This window comes from Mycteria americana, chromosome 3 (assembly GCF_035582795.1).
Source record: "Mycteria americana isolate JAX WOST 10 ecotype Jacksonville Zoo and Gardens chromosome 3, USCA_MyAme_1.0, whole genome shotgun sequence".
NCBI lineage: Eukaryota > Metazoa > Chordata > Aves > Ciconiiformes > Ciconiidae > Mycteria > Mycteria americana.
In genome coordinates, this window is record NC_134367.1 from 123,807,828 (window position 1) to 123,829,914 (window position 22,087).

The 22,087-nt window shown below is 44.2% G+C and overlaps 1 protein-coding gene across 1 annotated transcript in view; it reads right to left on the reverse strand.

Annotated features, from left to right (window-relative positions):
- The window catches only part of PCSK2 (proprotein convertase subtilisin/kexin type 2), a 103,438-nt gene extending 86,480 nt beyond the window's left edge, over positions 1-16,958 (reverse strand). The window contains exon 1 of the mRNA XM_075496881.1: positions 16,782-16,958. Coding sequence (XP_075352996.1) covers positions 16,782-16,958 — 177 coding nt within the window. The remainder of the gene's footprint in view (positions 1-16,781) is intronic.
- Positions 16,959-22,087: the final 5,129 nt, after the last annotated feature.

Sequence of the window (22,087 nt, forward strand, 5' to 3'; positions counted from 1 at the left end):
TTTGAGCAAAATCATTTAAAAACACAAGCAAAGGGTGATTTACAACAAGTTACTCCAGGGTCACCTTCTTTAATTGTCACCAAAATCAGCATAAATGGATCTGTCAGTGAACAAGATTCACAGAAAGCCCTCATCCAGCCAGGCTGACAAAGACCCTCCTCAGGGCTCCTTGCCTGCCTTAGCATGAATATGCGGCCGAGCACACGAGGGTTCAAACAAACACTGGTGCTAAAGAAACCCTTTGTCTACTCTGAGGAAAAAAACCAATACCCATCCCCCAAATTAAAAAAAAAAAAGAAATTAAAAAAAAAAATTTTTTTTTAAGTGTAGCACAAAGCATCTCTCCCCCACAGAGCCCAAGCACAGCTCCTGACTTTAAAAGGGGACATAAATCTACACAGGTGAGCTCTTTCATCCCATTACTGCTCAGTAATTACACCAACAGAAAATACAACCTAAACCTGGCATGAGTAAATGTATTTGGAGCCTTCGAAGGCCCCACAAGCCTCACACTCCTTCAGTTGCCATTATAGTTGAAGTACAACAAAGTGCCTCCCAGCAGAAATTAGAAACCTTTTAGAAACCTTTAATCCCAGTTTCACCAAATGCACTGAGGATGCTTATAAATATTCAATACGAATTTTTAAACTCTCTTTCTCTCATTTTCCCTCACCCCAATTAGCATTAGAAATCGTTTTACTTTTAAATACACAGATGGGAGCCAAGTCTGAAGTCAAAGGCACTCACTCACTATAGCGATGAGGGCCATGTAAGTGTAGAGCCAGCTAGAAACACAGGCAGCCCCAGGCACTGAAATAACACAGAACAAAGCACCAACAAAAAAGGATTAATTCAAATGTTGGTGGAGAAATGTGAAATAGCACAGAGGACTAAAGCTGTGCCAGAGGTTACCCAACATGAAATCCAGTCCACTGTGTCCCCATGGCTCCAGGCAAGGATTTCACACTTTCCCATTAGTGTGCTATAATTACTCTGAAGCTCAGCATAAGGATCTCAGGTAGAGCTAGGGATCTGCACAAGCTCCAAACAGCCCTGAAGACTGACACAGTCAGGTCCAGGTCTGAGTGTTATGACTCCATCTTCCTGGCTCATTTCTCATTGCACCTGTGTCTTATTTAGCTGCCTCTACCAAAGCCTAATCTGCTTGTCTTGGCAAATCTGGCAGGTGGGGTGTTAGCCATAGCTTTAACACTCCCAAAATGTAAATCTCGTATTAAAACATCATGAGAAGATGATCCTCGTGAAATCAGCCGATTAACACACAGTACAACATTTCTCCTACAAAATAATTCAGAAATACCTGACTTAGATACTTATATATGTTTTCAGCTCCATTTCATACACATATCCAACCACACCTTAAGGGAATCAGCAACAGGTGGTGGTAATAAGAAACAACTGTGACTACTTGGTTGAGAGATCATTTATCTGTTTGTTCTTCCTTTTTTCCAGAAGTCAATGGAAATATTGTAATATGCATAGTATCAAGGCTACCTGTTATTGTTATTTGGGATATTGGTTATCCTGCATTGCAACCTTGCTTAAAAAGTTCTATTAAGTCTTTCTCAAGCCAGCAGAAGTAGTTTCCAATGGTTTCTGAAAGGTTCCCTCACCCCCACAGTGAAATGTCTTTTCCTCTAGAAACAGTAAAAAGTCAAATGTGATAGCCAAAGCCTTTGCAGAATATATGCCTTTGGTTTTTATTTTATCCAAAAGGATAAAATAAAGCCTTTTGTCTAGTCCCTCTTGCATGCAGCAACCACAAGGTTGAACAGTCTTCCCAACAGTTGGACATGAGGGGTTTAGTAAATACAGGGAAGTAAATGGAAGAAATGGAACCAGTTGTGGACTGCTACTATGCTTACACGTCCAGTCTGCCCACACGGAATTCATCTGAGCTCCCCATACAATTCACAGCAAAAAAAAAAAGAGGCACTTTCAGAGCATGATTCATCTGACCTATTTTAGGCGACCATGTTAAAACAAGCAGAGCTGAGCCCCAGGAGCACCTCTTTCGCTCCAGAGACTGTAAGAGGAGCACAGCTGTCCACATTCAGGTAGATCAGTTCTGATGTTGAATGTCTAGTTCTCATTTTCTCATCAGTTTATTCTTACATTATCACACATAGTGCTTCCAACTGCTTACAAAACACTGCTCCATTGGTTTGCTTTCAAGTTTGCAACATTGGGAATTTGATTTGCAATTGAATGAATCATAGAGGTTCAACGTTTTACTGTATTTATATCGCTGTTAAGTTTGTCACCGAAGAGCTTCATCCTGCAAGCACATAACAGTCATATAAGTCATCAGCGACAAGATTGTGGATTTGCTGATAGTTTTATCAGTGAATTGGAGAAGCCATTTGAGGCTTTTAAAAGAGTTATTCTAGTTCACGTGAATGGACCTCTGCATTTTAGACACTTTTATCTGTTACTCCCCAGTAACCATAAAACCCATTACCGATTCTGCACATGCACTGTTGAAAGCAGGACACTTTCCAGATTTGGAGAAAAGGAGAATGTTCTTGCTTATACACTAGCACTCACATTGGACTGCCTGGATTAATCCAGATCGTCATTACCTGGAGTACGTGATTGTTACTGTTTGGCTGACAGCCTGAAGCGAAGGTTTAGCAATCACCACTATGTCCTCTTACATAAATGTGAAGGATCCTGCAAGAAGACCACCTCAGCCAAGCCCTGGGCACCAGGAGGAATCCTGGAGCTCAGCAGCCAGAAAAGTCACTGCGAGCATCTAACAGTTGTGTTGTCATTTTTAGCAGCAACAAATGGCCACTGGGAAAATGAGACAGCCCCCTCCAATCATTCCACTACGCAGCTCCATAACAACCACACACATAACAGATAAACATACATGTCATTTAGAATAATAAAATAAATATGATTCCATCAGAAGCTGAACCGATGAAATTTTCTTAAAAAAAGTATCAGTAGCACAGAATGAAAGTTTTCCACAATTTGGGAGAATTTTACTTATCCTGTTAAAAAAACCCAAAACCCAAAAAAAACCCACCCCACCCCTTCAAAGCCCCCCAAAAACCCCAGAAAAAGACAAACAGAAATTAGACTCCAGACATTCTTTAGGGGAACTTGCTTCTAGACTTCACTTTCCTAACCTGTTCATGGTAGTAGTGACTCCAAGGAATTATTGCTCCTTAACTCTGCAGTGTAAATAACATCGCAGCCAGAAAGCTGGTCAGTGCTTGACCCAGTTAACTAACTGTAGTTCATTTAGCCTGTGACAATCAATGCTTCAAGAATACAAGGAAAAAAAGGATGGTGCCCCAAAAGCGGTTTTGCCAGTTTACATTTTATGACCAAAGGCAAACAAAACTTTTGCTATTCATGCCTGTCTCCTGCGTGGAGCAATGGGGCTCCTCTGGGTATCCTGCCACTCCTTCAAGGCTCTTCTGTGTTTTCAAAGCATCTCCCAAGACAGTAATACTCTGTGAATGTTTTCACACCTCAAATAGCCTTCTCACCAAGATCATTCTATCCAGGACCATTTAATTTGCACTTTCCCTCTCTGCTGTAGGACAGAGCCAGGACTAAAACTCGTAAGACATGAGTTTCAGCCGTATCCTAAATACTCCTTGTAGCTTAGCCCTGGCCAATGCTCTGAGAGTCTGTTCTTCAGAGATGCTGGGTGTGGTGGGTTGACCCTGGCTGGACACCAGGTGCCCACCAAAGCTTCTCTATCACTCCCCTCCTCAGCTGAACAGGGGAGAGAAAATATAATGAAAGGCTCATGGGTCAAGATAAAGACAGGGAGAGATCATTCACTAGTTACTGACACAGGCAAAACAGACACGACTTGGGGAAATTAGTTTAATTTATTACCAATCAAATCAGAGTAGGATAATGAGAAATAAAAACAGATATTAAAACATCTTCCCCCCACCCCTCCCTTCTTCCCAGGCCCAACTTCACTCCTGATTTCCCTACCTCCTCCCCCCCAGCAGCGCAGGGGGATGGGGAATGGGGGTTGCGGTCAGTTCATCACACCTTGTCTCTGCCGCTCCCTCCTCCTCAGGGGGAGGACTCCTCACACTCTTCCCCTGCTCCAGTGTGTGGTCCCTCCCATGGGAGACAGTCCTCCACAAACTTCTCCAACGCAAGTCCTTCCCATGGGCTACAGTACTCCATAAATTGCTCCAGCATGGGTCCCTTCCACAGGGTGCAGTCCTTCAGGAACAGACTGCTCCAGTGTGGGTACCCCACAGGGTCACAAGTCCTGCCAGCAAACCTGCTCCAGCGTGGGCTCCTCTCTCCATGGGTCCACAGGTCCTGCCAAGAGCCTGCTCCAGCATCGGCTTCCCATGGGGTCATAGCCTCCTTCAGGTATCCACCTGCTCTGGCGTGGGGTCCTCCACGGGCTGCAGGTGGATATCTGCTCCACCGTGGACCTCCATGGGCTGCAGGGGACAGTCTGCCTCACCATGGTCTTCTCCATGGGCTGCAGGGGAATCTCTGCTCCGGCGCGTGGAGCACCTCCTCCCCCTCCTTCTTCACTGACCTTGGTGTCTGCAGAGTTGTTACTCTCACGTATTCTCACTCCTCTCTCCCACTGCAGTTGCACAGGTTCCCCCCCCCCCGCCCCGCCACCTTCTTAAATATGTTATCCCAGAGGCACTACCACCAACGCTGATGGGCTCGCCCTTGGCCAGCGGCAGGTCCGTCTTGGAGCCGGCTGGCATTGGCTCTATCAGACATGGGGGAAGCTTCTAGCAGCTTCTCACAGAACTCACCCCTGTAGCCTCCCCACTACCAAAACCTTGCCACACAAACCCAATATACTGGGTAAACACTATTACGCCTCCTAATATTAGGAGAATTTCAGGCAATTAACAGCTGTAATATTCTTGTTTCAGTTGCCTTGCATGTAAAATGGCATAGTCTAATAAGTACTTGTTTACTTATTTTGTTTATTGATAGGATTCATTTAATTAATGCTTGCACAGCACTATAGACTGTGCTATAAAACTATAACTATAAAATGCCAAGTGCCATTGACAACATATATTAATGGGTATATCTACACATACAATATATATGTATGCAATCAGGTACCTCTTTAAGCAACAGATATTTGGTAAATATTTTAATATGTTTAAATAATACATGATGGAAATCTCTTCTTCGTATCAGTACATCTGCCTTAGGGAAAACTCGTATTATAAGGAATAGCTTGATTTAGTCATAGTCTGCAAATTGAAGTGACCATGGCACATTTCTAACTAAGCTGGATCAATACTGCTGACAGCAATTAGCGCTGCTAACAAAGGCTGCTTTGCCTCATTCCTGATCTACAACCCAGCTCTCCTTTTAAGCACGTAACCAAACAGGTTGACTACTATTGTCACACTGGAACCTGGTGTCACATCAGCTTTAAAAACACTGAGATAAAAGCCATGAGAAAAAGTTTGCTATTTTTAAAACAGCATTAAGATGTAGTGTGCCCCAGCCAAAAATTACAGATACTTGTATCTTAAGGATGGAGAGGGGGCAAGACATGGTTACTCACTGACATTTCAGTAGAGCACTTCAGCACTATTTTTAAATCTACGTCCATGTAGCAAAGTGTGTAGGACATAAACATGTGTGCAAGTGCCTAGCTAATGTAGTACCAAAAAGCATGAACTCCAGCTCTAATGAAGTAGTGCTATAAAAGCAGCTCAGACCAAAATTAGTTGGTTACTGACAAGAGCTACTCAAAAAAGCACAGAAAAGGTGAATTGCACTAATGCAAAGATGCTAGCCCTTACCAACACTTAAGGAAGACTTGTAGCTCGCTCTCTATTCAAAACCTTTATTCTTTCCTTTTTTTTCCTTGTCTGTTTAATGGTAGGCTGCCAAGCAATAGCCGACTGACACAAAGCGCTTCACGGGGAGGTTTCTGTTGTTAGACCACACTGAACAAATCTTCCAGTTCCCAGAGAAGCAGTCAATTCCTGGAGAAAAATATGAGCTTTATGGGAAAGAAGCTGATGGGTAACAATTAGAAACAAAACTGTGACATTAAAGGATGGGGTGGGCACACTGTAGCTTCTTTTTTTTTAAACTTATGATAGTTGGCTTCAGAAGAGCAGGGCAAGGAAGCTTTAAGGAAATGTTTTCAGTGGAACCAAGGAAAAGAGAAATTTTAGGACACTGCTGTCTTCCTTATTTTTGTAAGGTTGCTTACCTCTGCTAAGAGAAAGTCACAGACATTAATCCCCACTGTTACAAGACCAGGTCAGAGGCAAATTCTTCCATTACTTATGCCATCGTGAACTGGAGAGAGCTCCTCTCAGCTCCAGTACACAACAGTACGATCGTCACTTCACAACAGAGACTAACTGCTCTGAGTGGGTTCAAGAGCTCCGTATTAGACAGAAGAAAAAGGATGACCCAGATCTGCCTCAATGCTAGCAATAACGATGAGAAAGGAAAGAAAATAGCACCACCACCTCTTCCTCCTCCTCCCAGGGCCTACCTCATTGACCTTTCAGGCAGCTGTGAAATAAGTCTTTTTACTGTTTGTTACTACCAATTAATAAATGACAGACGTTTATTGCCAGCAGAAATTGTGGCCCATCCACCATGTACTGATATGTTATCTTGCTTTTATTACATCAGTCGAGCAAGGCAAATATAAGTTCTTAATTAATCACTCAGCGTGTTTCAGCCTTTAGAGCCTGGAATACTGGTCTCCCTACCAAGGTATAGTATATTTAACATGAATAAAATATGTTCATTTAGAAGGGAAAAAAAAGGGATTTTACAGAATGAAATTGAGTGGTTTAATTCCCATCAGAAGAACGACAAAAAAAATCCACTTGCTGTTATGTCTGGGTTTTGCTCTGAACTATAGCTGAATTGTAGGAGAAATGGAATGGGTTTACAGTTAAGAGAAGTACATTTGCCTATGAAGTTTTGGGATTTAAATGGTAATGTAAAAATTAATAGACGGAAATGCTGCGAAGACCAAAATTCAGTTAATGTCCTGATCCACAACTGTCATTCCACCAATGCTAACAACCCATTTTTCCAAACCTACAAATATGTCCAGGATCTGATTTTTCACCCAAATTCAGAATTGACAATTCTGCTTTACAATTGGTTCAGAGTAACTTCTAAATCACTAAATTTAGTTGACACACATTTCTAAAATTAATTGACACAGGGAAGCACAAGGTCCCTGTGGGACCAATGGGAATCCACCGGTCACAGTTATAGCTAATTCACCATATCTTGGCTGCAGCTAAAAGCCTTAAACAGAAGCTCCTGCTGCACTCGCTGTTGCACAGTAAGTGACAAAGACAGTGCTCACCCGTAGAGCAGATTCATTTCACTGGTGTTTCATAAAGAATAAATAAGCAGACAGGAAGATCCTCTGTCATCAGGAGAGAGGAGGCTATATCCCACCTCTTTTACTACCCTTACAAAGAAGAGATTCACCTGTTTGGCTCTAGTTTGATATCCAACACGCATCTAATAACAGTACCAGTTTCTCTACTTAATAATAATAATTAAATATATATTTGTTGGGTTTCAGGTTTTCACAGTTTGGTTCTATACTCTAGGAGAAATCAGTTCTGACATATTACTGTTTTACTCATGAGGTAAGCAAATAATCTAGTTCAGTCCTAAGTATCTGGGACACACTTGCTGACTGGTTTGATGTAAACATTGAGGTCACTCTTTCCATTTGCTTTCTGTGGACAAAGAAGTAAAGAATGTAACATTTACACAGAAGTTTTGTTTGAGAAGGTAAGTAATACATGACAAAGAACATTACAGCCCAGTTCAATACCTCAGCAAGTAAACTAGAGCTACCACTACCTAATTTATTTGTTTATAATCCCAGTGTATAAATGGTAAGACTGGGCTAGCTTGTAATTTCCTTTTTCAGGTCCAGGCTTCCCGCTACTTGCTGAACACAGTCAGCATTCAGCTGAGTTAGACTTTTGAGCCACTGTCATAAATCCATGACCAAATTGGATTTCACGCCAGCTGATAAACTGTGTGTGGTGGCCATGCAGAATTTCACGCAACACAGCACCAAATTCAGCTCTCTCTGGGACAGCGCGCTCTGTCCCAAAGCACAGCCTGGGACTGCTGAGCTGAAATTAAATCTCCATTTCAGTAGTATAGGGTTAGCTTTTTCAATGAACCTATGACAGTTAAACGTAGAGCTCGCCTTGATTTACAGGAAGAGCAACACACCAGACTGCTTCAGGTTAGAGAAATCCTGTCTTTGACAAACAGTCGAGCAGTTCGGCTTCCTCCCACCAGAGGCCAGTGATGGATGGAAGCTCTGGGCTGCTCACTGCAATATTTATAGGCGCCATGCAGCCAGCATCCTGTAGAGACCTGACCCATTTAATTATTTGAAAAAGTTGAAAGAAAAAGAAAAAAAGAAAAGGGTTTCTGACGACTAGGATAGCATTACAGGACAAAAGTAAATTTTAGATCCATTAACTACAGCACTGAGTTTGTTACTACAGCTCTCACAGAAACTAGCCACCCATGATATGGACTGGAACTGCACAGGAGGGTTTCCAAGGTATAATATTTTAATAAGAGCTGGCAGAATTTATCATTCATTTTAGCATTTTGGCTTGATTTCCAGCTCACAGAATTTTCCATGAGCACGGACATTTCTCAGGACTTACTAATTGAAACTATCTACCAAATAAATTCTACATACATTTCAGCAACTACTTTAAGTACTTTATTACAAGCATTTGAAACTTCAGTTGTATGGATTAATTTTAATTGGAATAATTCCACAGATGAATGAGGGAAAGGGTCACATGCAAACTTCTCCTTAGCTACACTATAAAGTATTACCAGTACAACTATTCCAGGAAGTCTGATGCTTTTTTTTTTTCCTTTTTGTTGTTGGTTTGGTTTTGGTTTGGTTTTTGGTTTTTTTTTTTAAATCAACATGGTCTTACTGGTAAAAGCTCTAGTTTAAATGAAATTTCTGCTAATACTGTTCTGACACGGAATGAGTTAAAGACGTCAGCACTCCTACACTGATAGTAACAGCACTGCAATTGGGTTTGTTTTCCCATTTTAACTACATCAGTACAGTTACAGCAGTAAAAGTTTTCTAAGAGTGGGTAGGGTGTTACATCTTGTTTCCTGTCATATTTTGTGAGAAGGATAGAAGGCTATCTTCCACCTTCACACAAAGTTTGGTTCTTCTAAAAGATAACAAATTCAAGCACCCCACAGTGCACCTCAGTGCTTATTTGAAGTAGCCAAACCTAGCAGCACAGTCTCTGGGATCATTTGCCTCCTAATAAACAAATGCCAAGGATGCCACAAGTTCTCAAAGTGAAGAACTTCGAGCTAGGAGTGAACTGACAATTTATTTTGGTCTAGAGTTTTAATTTGGATTTGAACTCCCAAGCTTGAGACAAAATGCTCTACCTCATTCGCAGTAACCTAAACCATCTGGGTCTGGTTGTAGGCACAGCAATAGGATCTGTCCATCTGGCCTGATACCAAAACCCAAGTCTTCAAGACAGGGTACTGTTACAAAAACAGTTATTCTTTTGCTGCACAGCTCTGCAACCTCAGGTCTGGGGACAAATTCAACTTCGGTGTAGGTAATAGCAACAGATATCCACACTGACTCTTCCAAATGGCTCTCAGACTGTTCTCAACACATGGAAAACCTACTCAGAGGAATGAGAGCTTCAAATAGGGCCCCAGACAGAGCCACAGCATACGGGATCCCAAAGTTCGAACACATACAGGCAATGAGTATACCCGTATGTTGCAGAGTCCAGAAATAGCCTGAAAGTCATCTACAAGAAAGCTACCTGGGCAGAAAGAAGGAGATCCCAGACTGACAGCAGGACAGTGATACCATACTAATGATCTTCGTTTATCTAGTGCTGATATTAAAATAACACCTTTGACTATAAATTCCATAGCACAGGTCCAAAATAGCTAAGGAATTGGCAGACTTGAAGTGAAGGAAACAAAGCCAGAGATCTGTTTCCTATATATTAATCCTGTCTCTCTCAGTACAAATCCCGAACCTCATTTGCATGGCACAGAAATCTCCACACGTCATCATGATTCTTTTACACAGAGGGGTACAAAGGAGAGAAATAAGCTGGGGAGCTGAAGCCACTACACACCAATACTTTGAAGGGATTTCACATGAGCAGGAAGAGGAGCATCACCAGGGTTAGGAGACAGTACAGGGCAACAAGCTGTTTCCTGCCACAAATGTCAACAAAGAACTTGTGGCTGCTCTGCCGGTGGTTCCCCCACCTCACAAGTACCCTCTGGAGCAGGGACTCTAGATAACAAGTCAGGGGGCCGCTTCTGGTTTCCATGGTGCCATGCCATCCTAAAACTGCTGGCCAGGGAGGCTGGCTCAGGCCTGGGGGCGTGCAGGCAGCCTCCGGCAGAGAGGAGCCTGGGTGAGCTGTTCCTGCTCCACCAGCTTTGGCAAGGTGAGGGAAGGAGCAGGCGGCACCCCCCAGCATCCACGCTTTGAGCACTGATGCTCCTCAGCTGCTTAAGCCCCTCAGACCTGGAGCTACTTCTTGGACCTGAAAGCTGTCCCAGGTGCCTTCACACCCCACCACAGCAAGCTTTCACTGGGCAGGCACTTGGGGCTAGATTGCAGGAGGTAGGCTAGTACACGCCATGTTCAGTTCTGGTTGTGCTAGGATCACAGCATTCTGGAAATGCTGTTCACTTCTTTGTATGTTTTCTATTTCTATTTTTCTCCTTGACACTAGCAAAACTAAATATAATTTAAATGAAAACAAATAACTGCACATCCCCAGTTGGGCTGCAGCATCAAAAAAACAAGTGAAAAAAGAATTACTTGCAGCACATTTCCTGGGTCTCTACCACATGTTCAATTTTGCCAATGAATTCAAGCACTATGAAATAAACAAAATTATAAATGCAGGCAGCTTTATAAATAGCCAGAATTTCATATTTTTGTGTTTACTGAGCTGTAGCTCAGTAAACAAAACAAAACTTATCTGTAAAGGTAAGGTTTAATGTGCGTGTTTTGCCAAGAAACAGAAATACACCATGTATTCAAAACAGCAATTACAGCAGGGGTCTCTAATAGGGGAGTCTGACCTTCTTGTTTTACACTCAAATAATAAATGTTATGAAAATCTGACAAGGTAATTATTTCATACCTCAAACAGAACACTCACCACCAACAAACATTTGGTTTGAGTCTCTGGTAGAGAAGGAGCTCTACAGAAACTGGGTTAGGGATGTACTTGAGCCTGTGGTTTACATTCTCCTTGTTGATAGTTTACAGCTTTCACATGCATAAGTGAGTACGTTTAAGTAACGTGGGATGTTTTTGTTCTGAGTTAGCCAGTTACAGTGTTTGCTCCTGGGGCTGTTTCTGCATCCAAGGCAGAATGCAAAATAAAATTAAAAAAGCCCAAATCAAAAAAAGCGTAATTTTGAAAGAAATACAGTATTTGCACACACAAGGCAAACTCTACTACCACAGGAAAACTCTGATTTAATTCCACTAACATTTGTCTTGAGTGTGAACAGGCGCAAACAGGACTTCCCAGTCTGTGCCCAGTGACATGGCTGGACCCATGAGGAGCTGACGAGGATCCCTCCAAATCCAGATGGCTGCTCCCTCTGCGTCTCCCCGATTACTTTCTTCCATGGCTTTTCTGGAAAAGGGAGCTCTCCATCACCACCCAGCACTGTGCCTTCCCACAGCAGGATCAAACTTTTCCTGATAGTTAATTGCTTCTTCCCCCTAATTTACACACATCAGCTCAGACTCTCTTTTGGAAACTGAAGCATTCGCTGCTATGCTGAAATGACCTATTGAAATCTCAGTAGTTGCACAATTAGCATTTGCATGGAATTTACTTTTTCTTATCTTAGTAATACAAAATCGCAACAGTGACATTAAAGTTCCTCGTTTCCTCAAAAAATTTACATCGTACCTTCCATTTCTAAGAGGTTTTTCTGTTTCCATAGTAAAGGATTACTTTTGCAAACAAACATCCTTTCCTCTAAGCCAGCATAAAACACAAAGCCAATCAATTAATTATTAAACACGTATCAGTGCACAGAAACACTGCAGTCTGAAGCTTGATCTTAAGTCCTTGGACTCCAGTGGGCCCATGTGGGGAGGCCTGGGCTCTGCCTCCTCTTTGCATGGGATGCTCCATTGCTTCAGCATCTGTTTCCACACTGGAGCATGTCTGCACCCTCCATGCTGCCTTCACCTAGCCAGAACTAAAACTTTCACAAGCACTTGGGTTAGCAGCACATGTGAAGACAACACAGGCATGTTTATCTGTAAAGTATGGATCACCATATATGTGCACAAATTGCCTGGTTAATATATATGCACACAGGGTCAGGCAGGAGCCTGGCTAAGAATTCACCCTTCTTTCCTCTTCTCTGCTCCATGCGTAGGTACTAGGGGAAAAGGAACAAGAAACATATGTACGTGTATAAAAACACATATCTATAAACACACATGCAGGCACACATTCACAGCCAGCGTTTTTTACACACACAAAATCCCGACCGACCATCACAGTGCATTCTGGGCATGCAGAAGCATAGCCTGGCACCTTAAATATCACACTAGGCAAACACTTCTGCAGGTTTAGGGGCTGATCTACACAGGAAGGGATTTTCAGGGCTTTAGTGTGTGGACCCCAGGATGAAACTTCAGGATCCCTGGAGGAGATCCCTACGAAGAGCTCCCAAGGCTGCAAACACATTATTCTGCCTCCTGGTCTGCCTTCCACACCACATCAACTCCCACCTCACAGGCTCCCAGCCTAGATGCAGGGAAGTGGGCTGCTGCAGCAAGAAACAGAGCTTCTTTATCTGCTAAATTTTGCTTTCAATAAGTCTGTATTTATGCAATGTAAGAAAACCCAAAGCTCCCAATGTTTCATGCAGAAAATCCTGGCCAGCTACAGAAAGCTTGGTCCTCAACCAGCAGCCTCCTAAGCAAAAATAGGAAGCAGAAAAGTCACAGCTGTGAGAGGTACCTTGGATTTTGCAAGATTTAGAGGGAGAGGTGATCAGGTGATAACATCAAGGGAAAAACACACCAGCTTTGGGGCACATAAAATTCTCCATGTTTTGAAATCCTTGTTTGGTTCTTATTTTAAAATCTGAGGCCACTGAATGCCAACTGTTGGAAACTCTTCACCTCAACGCTACCAGAACATTTAGCTATGGTGGCATTTTGCAGATTATCTCAGTGTTGTTGATGAAATGGAAAGAAATGTCTAAACTCTGATCTCCAATTAGGAGACCCTTCCAAATGCTTTTTCCAACTCCCCTTGTTAGAAATTAAGAACTGCAAGGCAAGGTCAGAAAGCAGCTTTTTTCAGCCTGCATTAAGAAATGTATTCCGGTGGCAACCATGCCAGGAGACAAACAAAATGAAGAGAAAAAGAAAAGTTCTTCTTTTTGCAGTTCTCACAATTTAACAGGTAGCTATTAGGGGGGCATCCTCATGACTCCTGAATACTCGAAGATGATAAGGCTACCCCTGTTAAGAAAAGAATATGCTTTATCACAGTATCTGTTTCACCAGGAATATATAGAATCAATTTTGGCAGGTACAAACGGATTGAAAAATTGCAAACATTAAAAAAAAAAAAAATATCAAAGAGTGCAATCAGAGTTGCAAAGAGGTCTGTATTCGGGATCAATTCAGGGAAGGTTAAAGAAAAATTGTCCAGTGTTTTTGAGATTCTACCTCAAATTAGGATCCTAGATCAAAACATAGACACCTGTTTATGTAAGTACCAAGCCCTTCTTAATCAATTCATCAAGCACTGAATTTAAAGTACACATTTTAGCCCACCTGAAGTCTTGTAGTGGTTTCAGAATGATGGTAGGAAACATGGCCAAAGAATCAATTAGAAAGCGCATCGCACAGTTCATAACGTTAATCTTCAGGTCAGTGCTTTCTCTTGTATTGCTGCAGAAATCTGTTGTTAAGTAAATGTAATATGCACTTGCTCAGAGATTGTTATTAGTAAAAAATCATGTGCGCTAAAAATATGTAATTTAAAAATCAGCTCCTATAAAGTCATGTTAAAAGAGGTCTGTGATACGCAGCATGCATAAGAGAAATCTCTCTCATACATGTCTTAAATTCACACACAGAAAAAAAGCTGAATCTGCCCTTGTGCTCCTTCTGGGAAAGTACCTGCACTGAAATAAAGGTGATTATTTTCAGACAATGGCTCTTCTCCAATATGAATAAAGGTAACGGGATTTGGTTTAAGTAAATAACTCATTATATCGTCCACTCATTATATGTGTGGTTGAAGTATGCAAAGATCACTTCTGCTTGTGATATAATTTCAGCTTTTTCCAGTATTTTTTAAATATTTCATTAGACAGCATATCTACACATGGTACTTTCCCCCAAGAGCTTACCACTAACAGCTCTGTTTCCATACACACACATGGCCATGTTCAACTTTCTGCACTGTCGTTATCGCCATGAAAGCTGAGTCTGCAGACTGTAAGCAGAGACGCTAGACAAGCCTGATGATAGCAAAACAGATTAGGAGACTCTTCAGTTCAGCAATACTGAAGAGACACTGGAATAGATGGCACAAGCTTTTACTAATGCCCGACGATCGCCACCCAAGCCCCATTACAGATTTCCCCTGCAGAACGGAGATTACTATCAGCCTCTCATGGATTATCCTCCGACACAGACAGCTAAATGCCAAGCCCTATGAACTTTTCCTATTCCCTAAAATTACTGCCTTGCAGACAGTAGGGTGCTCTTTTCTTTTGCATTTGAGGAGGAGGGGTGGGAGGCTCTCTTGCTTTTCAGGGATCGGGATGATGTAACCTAGAAACCTCTTGGGACAGCATGTGCTCGGTACAGGAGCCACTGTCACCATCTGCCCCCCCACCCTGCGAACACACGCACATCATGCCACAGCTCTCCTAGGCTTCGTTCCTAGAGACACACACGTCCACAGCAACAGCTCCCCCGCGGCATGTACTGGAAAGCAGGTACTCTCCTCTCGCACACCCAAGGGACTTCCCTCCAGCTCTCTGCCGAGATGAGCTACAAGATTGACTTCCATGAAGAATCTGTATGTCTCCTAATGTGCCCGAGGCACCCTAGGGAGAGGCATGGTGGAGGAGAGAGGATTGTAACAGCCCAGACGCTGCACTTCTTCATCCTACAAAATCCCCTCTCTCCCTGTCTCTTCCCCATGTGGGTCACAGGATCATTTGAAAGCATCTAGCAAAAGTAGTAAGAAATTCAGCTATGCAAAAAAGTACCCTTCCCTCCTCATAAGGCCTTATCAGTTAGACATCCCCAGGATAGGAGGGAGAGAGTGCAAACAGGAGGGGAATAAAAAGGGAAAACTGTTGATCAAAGAGCCATATCTACGTTTATTAATTGACCTAAGACCTAATCCCCCCAACAGATCCTTTCCCAAGGGCACCAGCAGCCCAGCTCTGTCACTATCAGGACAAGGCTGTGAGCCCAAAACAAAAGCACCTTAGCAGCAGCAGGAGCTGGCTGGGTCAAAGCAACAATGATCTTGTCCTCATTTCTCTAACGAGTTCCCACTGGAGTTGAGACAAGGCAGCCCGAGGGAGGGAGTCTCACTTAATCTGTTTTTTAAATTTTTTATACTTTTTTTTTAATCAAGGTCTTAAGCCATTTCACTCATCCAGGTTCAGGATGCCACTCTCATTCATTTCCTTGGAAGAAGGATCAGGCTCTCATTGCATAACTACTGGGGAAAGAAAAAAACCCAAACAAGCAGCAGCAGCAATGGTCACAGCTTCCCTCCCCTCCATGCTCCTCCAAGCCAAGTGCTGCTTGGGCATTAAGTCTGCCAGGAATTATATTGACCAGGGCATTCTATTAGCTTCTCCCTGTCTTTGCCCCAGATCTGACTGCACCCCAAAATATTTAGAGGTCTAATTATTATTTGAATGGCAGAGATTTCTAGTGGAGCTGGGAAGAGACTCCCTGCCACTGTGGCTACCTCAGACTTCCTAGGACCTCAGGAGAGAAAAAAAACCTCCAATGGCACTTGAAGTTTCTCCAACTTACATTCGTTAGTGATAAGCACTGATTACTTAATATTTAGTAGCTTCTTCCGCTTAATATTTATCAGCTTCTTCTTCCCTATTATTCTCTGTTATTAAGAAGCCACCAGCCTCACAAACTTGAGTGTCAAACCCCCGACAAAATCTTCCATTTAAATTGTGTGCAAGCTTCTCCATGGAGATGCGCCTTTAATTATTTTTTAAGTGCTCCGAGCAGTTTCGGTTGCAGCCGTGCACAGGAAGCCCTGGGCAGCCCCAGCCCCAGCCGCTCCGGCGCCCAGCCCCAACTCCCGACCCGCAGGATGGGAGCTCAATTGGAGGATGTTTACATAGTAAGTCAAAAAGCACCGAGCTACCATGTGGGAAACTCCTCTGCTTTCCATTCCAAGAAAACCACCCTTCAGGGCCGCTGCTGAGGAGCGCTTGCAAGGGCTCTTGGCACCGCTACTCCTAAAATCCCCTCAGAAAGAGGGGGGATTAACGCGGGGACAGCCGGTACGCGCCCCGCTCCGGCCCCTCTCCCCAGGTAAGTCGCGGGCAGGACCGCGCCGAGGGCTACCCCCGCGCCGCCGGGATGCTCACGGGAGGACGCCGCTTGCCCTCAGCACAACGTGAAGGGCATCGCACCGCCCCGAGCCTGCGCGGGGGCTTACCTTCCGCACCCCGCCGAAGCCGTGCTCCGCCGCCACCCGCTCGGCCTCCGCCTGGCCCCCACCGTGCAGCTCCACCAAGAAATGGTTGGTGTAGACGGCTCCCCGGGCCGGGGCGCCGAGGAAGAGCAGGAGGAGGAGGAGGAGAGCGCTCCGCAGCAGCGGCGGCCCCGCCGGCATGGCCCCGCGCTGCGCGCCCGCGGAGGCAGCCCGCCGCGCCGCGGGGAGGGCGCGGGGCGGGCGAGGCGGGGAAGCGCCCAAAGGATGGGAGGGGAGGGGAGAAAAAAAAAATTAAAATTAAAAAAAAAAATTAGAGCGGCGGAGGCAGGAGGGGAGCTGGGCGACGGGGACCGGCCGGGCTGCGGGGGGCTGCTCCGGGGTGCCGGCGTGTGTGTGAGGGAGCGCGGGTGCGTGCGCGCTGCCAGCTCTGCATTCCCAGCCCCTCCTCGCCTCTCATTCAGCGGCGGCCGGAGGGAAAGCACCAGCCGGGAGGGGAGATTGCCGCGCTGCCAATCATGGGCGAGGAGGATCGCCCCTGCCCCCCCCAGCACGCATCTCACAGCCCCCCCGCCCCCCCCCCCCGCACACCCCACGGCCTTCGCAACACCTCTAACGCCTCCCCTACACCCCTCGCACCCCCCTCTCCATACACCACGCCTCACACCCACCAACACACCTCACGCACCCTTCATATCCCCCCCCCCCCCCCCCCCCAGTTACACCCAGCCCCAGTTCAGTTCAGCACCCACGGACACACACCCCCCCCCCCCAGCCTAGCCCTGGACCTGCCCCACTCCCTCCAGCTCTCCCGTGGGGCTGGGGGGAGAGTGGAGCCAGACTCCCCAGAACAGGAGCCGACACGCAAGTGGCTGTAGCGTGGCCAGGAGGGCTAAACACTTTGGCAAAACCCACACAGCACCCGAGGCCCGCACCCGGCTTCTCTTCTGAGCCCAGCGAACACAAAGTGTCTGGGGGTGCCCCCCGCACACCCCCCTCGAGCTTGCACCCCGCACCAGCCGCTCACAGGGCACTCAGCAACGTGTCCCCGTCCCTCTTTTTGCAGAAGCCTAGGCTCGGGGAGGGCGCCAGGCAGTCCTGGAGCAAAGCCAGGGGAAAGCCTCAGGCCCAGCGCCCCCGGCTCTGCTGCGACCCCGCTCGGCACGGCCAAGCCGCTCAGCTGTGCAGGGACACACAGGGGTCCAGGCTCCCTGAGCAATCCCCAAAGACGAGTTTGCAGGGAAATCACTGGCAGAAAAGCACCTGGGCATTCCCGGTGAGGGGGAGCTGGTGGGATTTCAGGGAGGTGGCAGGACCTAAGGGGCAGGGAACTCTGTTCTGTAAAAAATAATCTGCCATTTGCAAAACTCCAAGTGGAAGCAAACGGTACAGAATATGCAAGCTCCCATCAAGGTATAGTTTAGCTTGTTCCAACAGATATTGTTAATTTGTCATGAAAAAGGTTAATCCTTTGATGAATCCCTGAATGGTCCCCTAGGAAAGACTTCAGGGCACAGAAAGCATGGAAAGTCAGTACTGCCTTTAAAACAAACAAAATGATAGGTTTACTGTAACCCGCTCTACAAATAGTCACATGGAGTACAGAACTTAAATCAATCTGGGAAAACAAAACAGCAAAGATCACAAGTGAGACTCTTCTTCCATTATCCTAAAATGCTTTAGAAAATGACAGAAGAGCTCACCGCATGATTGTGAATCCAAATGAGCATTGGTTTGTCATGACAAATTATTGATTTCCTTCCTCTGGATAAAAGAAAATCCCTATTCAAACAGAAGGGAAATGGTAACTTGGAGCCTGATCCAAAGCCCATTTAAATCAACAGAAGCGCTGTAAATGAATGACTGATGTTGAAAAAAAATCAAACACGAGGGAAAGGTAAAACATTAGAAATGGCACAGTAGAGAAGGAAAAACATCTTTGCAGCCTCATTAAAAGACTATGTCAATAGAATTCAGCTTTTAGATGCCTGTTCTAAGCATAGGCAGTTATTAAAAACAACTTTATATGTTATTTCTTAAAGCCAAGTTGTTTGTTTTCATCAATATTCAGCAACACCTCTCCTCACAACATCACTCCCAGTATTAAAGCAGATCCTGCTGCATGATGTGTTTCCAGGTCACCTGGGGCCCATGAGACTCTCAGGTCAGTAATACCTGTTGGTGACTGCTTGACAGCCGATGGAGGTCCTACTGGTTTCCATCCATAGCTGTTCCTCAGGATCAGAAACTAAAGGAAAATAAAAAAGAAGTGGGGGAAAGGGGTTTTCTCTACTTTAAATTCCTGTCTGTGAAAATATATAAAAGCCTTTCTTCCCTCAGAGGTCTCCTCTTGGTTGACATGCCTCTTTCCATTTTGTTGCCAGTCCGTAGAAAGAGGAACATCAATAACAAAGGCAAGGGAGCAGCCCTCATGGCTCCCTCAAATCAGCAAGACAACATCCTGCACGCATTCAGAAACTAGGACCATATCACAGGTCTGGGTGAGGAGTGTGATTAAGTCAGTCCCTGTGTATCTTCCGATATCCCCAACTGTCAGGTGACAGTACCACTCTGCAAGTTGGTGCCATTGAAGAACTATATGGGAGGGACATTGCAATGCTGCAGAGATAGCACCAACTGGCTCTAGCTTATAAACCTCACAATGTTGAGCTTTGATGGTTTTGTCTATGCGATTGTCATGGTTTAACCCCAGCTGGCAACAGAGCACCACACAGCTGCTCGCTCACTCCCCCCCAGCAGGATGGGGGAAGAAAAGTGGAAGGGTAAAAGGGAGAAAGCTCTTGGGCTGAGATAAGAACAGTTTAATAATGGAAATGAAATAAAATAATTATAATAGTAATAATAACAACAAAAAATTGTAATGAAAAGGAAAAAGACAGAAATAAAACCCAAGACAGACAACTGATGCAAATGAAAACAACTGCTCACCACCAACCAACCGATGCCCAGCCAGTCCCCAAGCAGCAGCCCCCACGCCAACTTTCCCCCAGCTTTATATGCTGAGCATGACGCCATATGGTGTGGAATAGCCCTTTGGTCAGCTGGGGTCAGCTGTCCTGGCTGTGTTCCCTCCCAGCTTCTTGTGCCCCCCCAGCCTCCTCGCTGGTGGGGTGGGGTGAGGAGCAGAAAAGACCTTGACCTTGTGTCAGCACTGCTCAGCAGGAACAGAAACATCCCTGGGTTATCAACACTGCTTCCAGCACAAATCCAAAACACAGCCCCATACTAACTACTGTGGAGAAAAATAACTCTACCCCAGCCAAAACCAGCACAGTGATGATGTTTAAAAAGTAAATACATAAATAAAGAGAGATTAGGTTAGGAAAGACTGGGTTAAAAAGTCAGATCTGAATAACACCAAGAAGAGAAAACTCAGTTCAAAGAGGCCATTTAAAGAAAAATGGTCATTAGAGTTGATGACTATAGAAGTTTAAGACCAGACAGGACCACTGGGATTTCTAACCCAGTGCTTTATGTAAACTGTAGGGCTTATCTGTATTAATTCTTGCTTCTGATTCATAGTCCTTTTTTTTCTTAATGTACCAATCGAGTTAAAAATCAAGACTGATCTATTACAGCCATTGGGGAAATATTCCAATGATTGCTTAATTGCTTATACTTGTAAGAAGTTGTAACTCTGCCTCTCTTTAAAATACTGATTGGTCCTGCAATGACTTCTAGATGTTGTTTTTATTATGAATTTGTCCATGGAACTACTGAACTTTTATTGAACTTTTCCTCCCCAGATGGTAGCTTTAAGGTTGTGATGTTAAAGACATCTAGATAGCACTCCCTGAGTCTCTTTATGTACAGCATATTTTCCATCCCTTCAACCATTCCCATTAAATCTTTCTACTCCTTGAATTGTGAACCATAGCTGCATCAGATATTTTTTTCAGCAGAGGTCAGGCCAGTGCTAAATGGATGTTACATCACCCTTCTATTCTTAATGGGCACCCAGTGTTTCACCAGCCAAGGATTTCATTCCACCTCCTTACCGCTGAGTGTCCCTGATGTGCAGCAGAGTACCCGTGCCGACTCGTACACCTCTCATCTCCCACAAGCCCTCTTCAGGACTGCCGCTCTCTAGGACAGGTTATTATATCCCGCATGGCCAATGATCTTTGTCCCTAGATATATATTACCCTACTTTATTGAAATACACATCATTTACCTGCATGCAGCTTTCCAAACAATCCAGATCACTCAGCGCTCCTCTCTTTTATAGTTTACGACTTCCTTCTTGAACCTACAAACTTTATCAGTAATGAATTTACATTGATATACTGGATTTAGCAAGATCTTAGAGAAATAATTTCTTGGCCCCAGTCCTCTGGAACCTCTCCAGAAACAAATCAACTTCAGCAATGATTCCCACTTTGTAATTATACTTAAGAACCTAGCATTTAATCAGTTTTTAGTCTGTTTCATAAATGCCATTTTGATTTTGTATCCAATTTATTCACAGACATGTCACGCAACATCAAGGGTCTCCCAGACACAAGCAATATCATAGACATGATAGATCCAAAAAAATGCCTTTTTTTTTTCCAACTACATCCATTTGTCCGGTAAAGGAGACTAAAGTTCTCCATAAATTTTGGCTCATCTAACAGAAGATGAATAAACGACACTACTAGTTTTACCAGTCAAAACTACAACGGTGTTTAAAAAGTGATATAAAGTTAGTTAAACAGTTCCAGTTCGCAAATGGATTGCTGACTACATCTTTAAACAACTATTAAATTACTACGATTATTTTACAACAAGTAGTTGGTATTCAGTATGAAGTCAACAAAGTACTAACATTTACAGGAGGTGTTTCTTTCCCTGGGGACCACATAGGATGGTAGCACGCCAAAAGAGACCAGTACATCAGAGAAAGTTGTAAGAACTCATTTCCTCGCTGTGAAAGTCAACTGACTACAAGATTTACATTGCTTTCATCTTTAATCGTTCATCCTAGCAGATGCGCAAGCAGTAGCATTCTGAAGAGCTGGAAACAGAATATCGCAATAATCAAACTTCACATCTTATAAGAGAGCAAAACACACGAGCATCCTTTTGCACAAGTCTGAGTCTCCCTTAAATCTATTTTTCTGAAGCTGTGAAATGAGCTTCAGTACAACCATGCTTTAAGTGGACTCTGGAGCAGGCTCAAAGATAATACCTACATTTGGAGCAACAGGAATGAGACTAAAAAGGCATAAGAAAAGATTTCAAAAGGGAAGAATTGGGTACATAGTTAAAAAGCCACAGTTGAAAGAACGTTAAACAGTATTGTTTGGCAA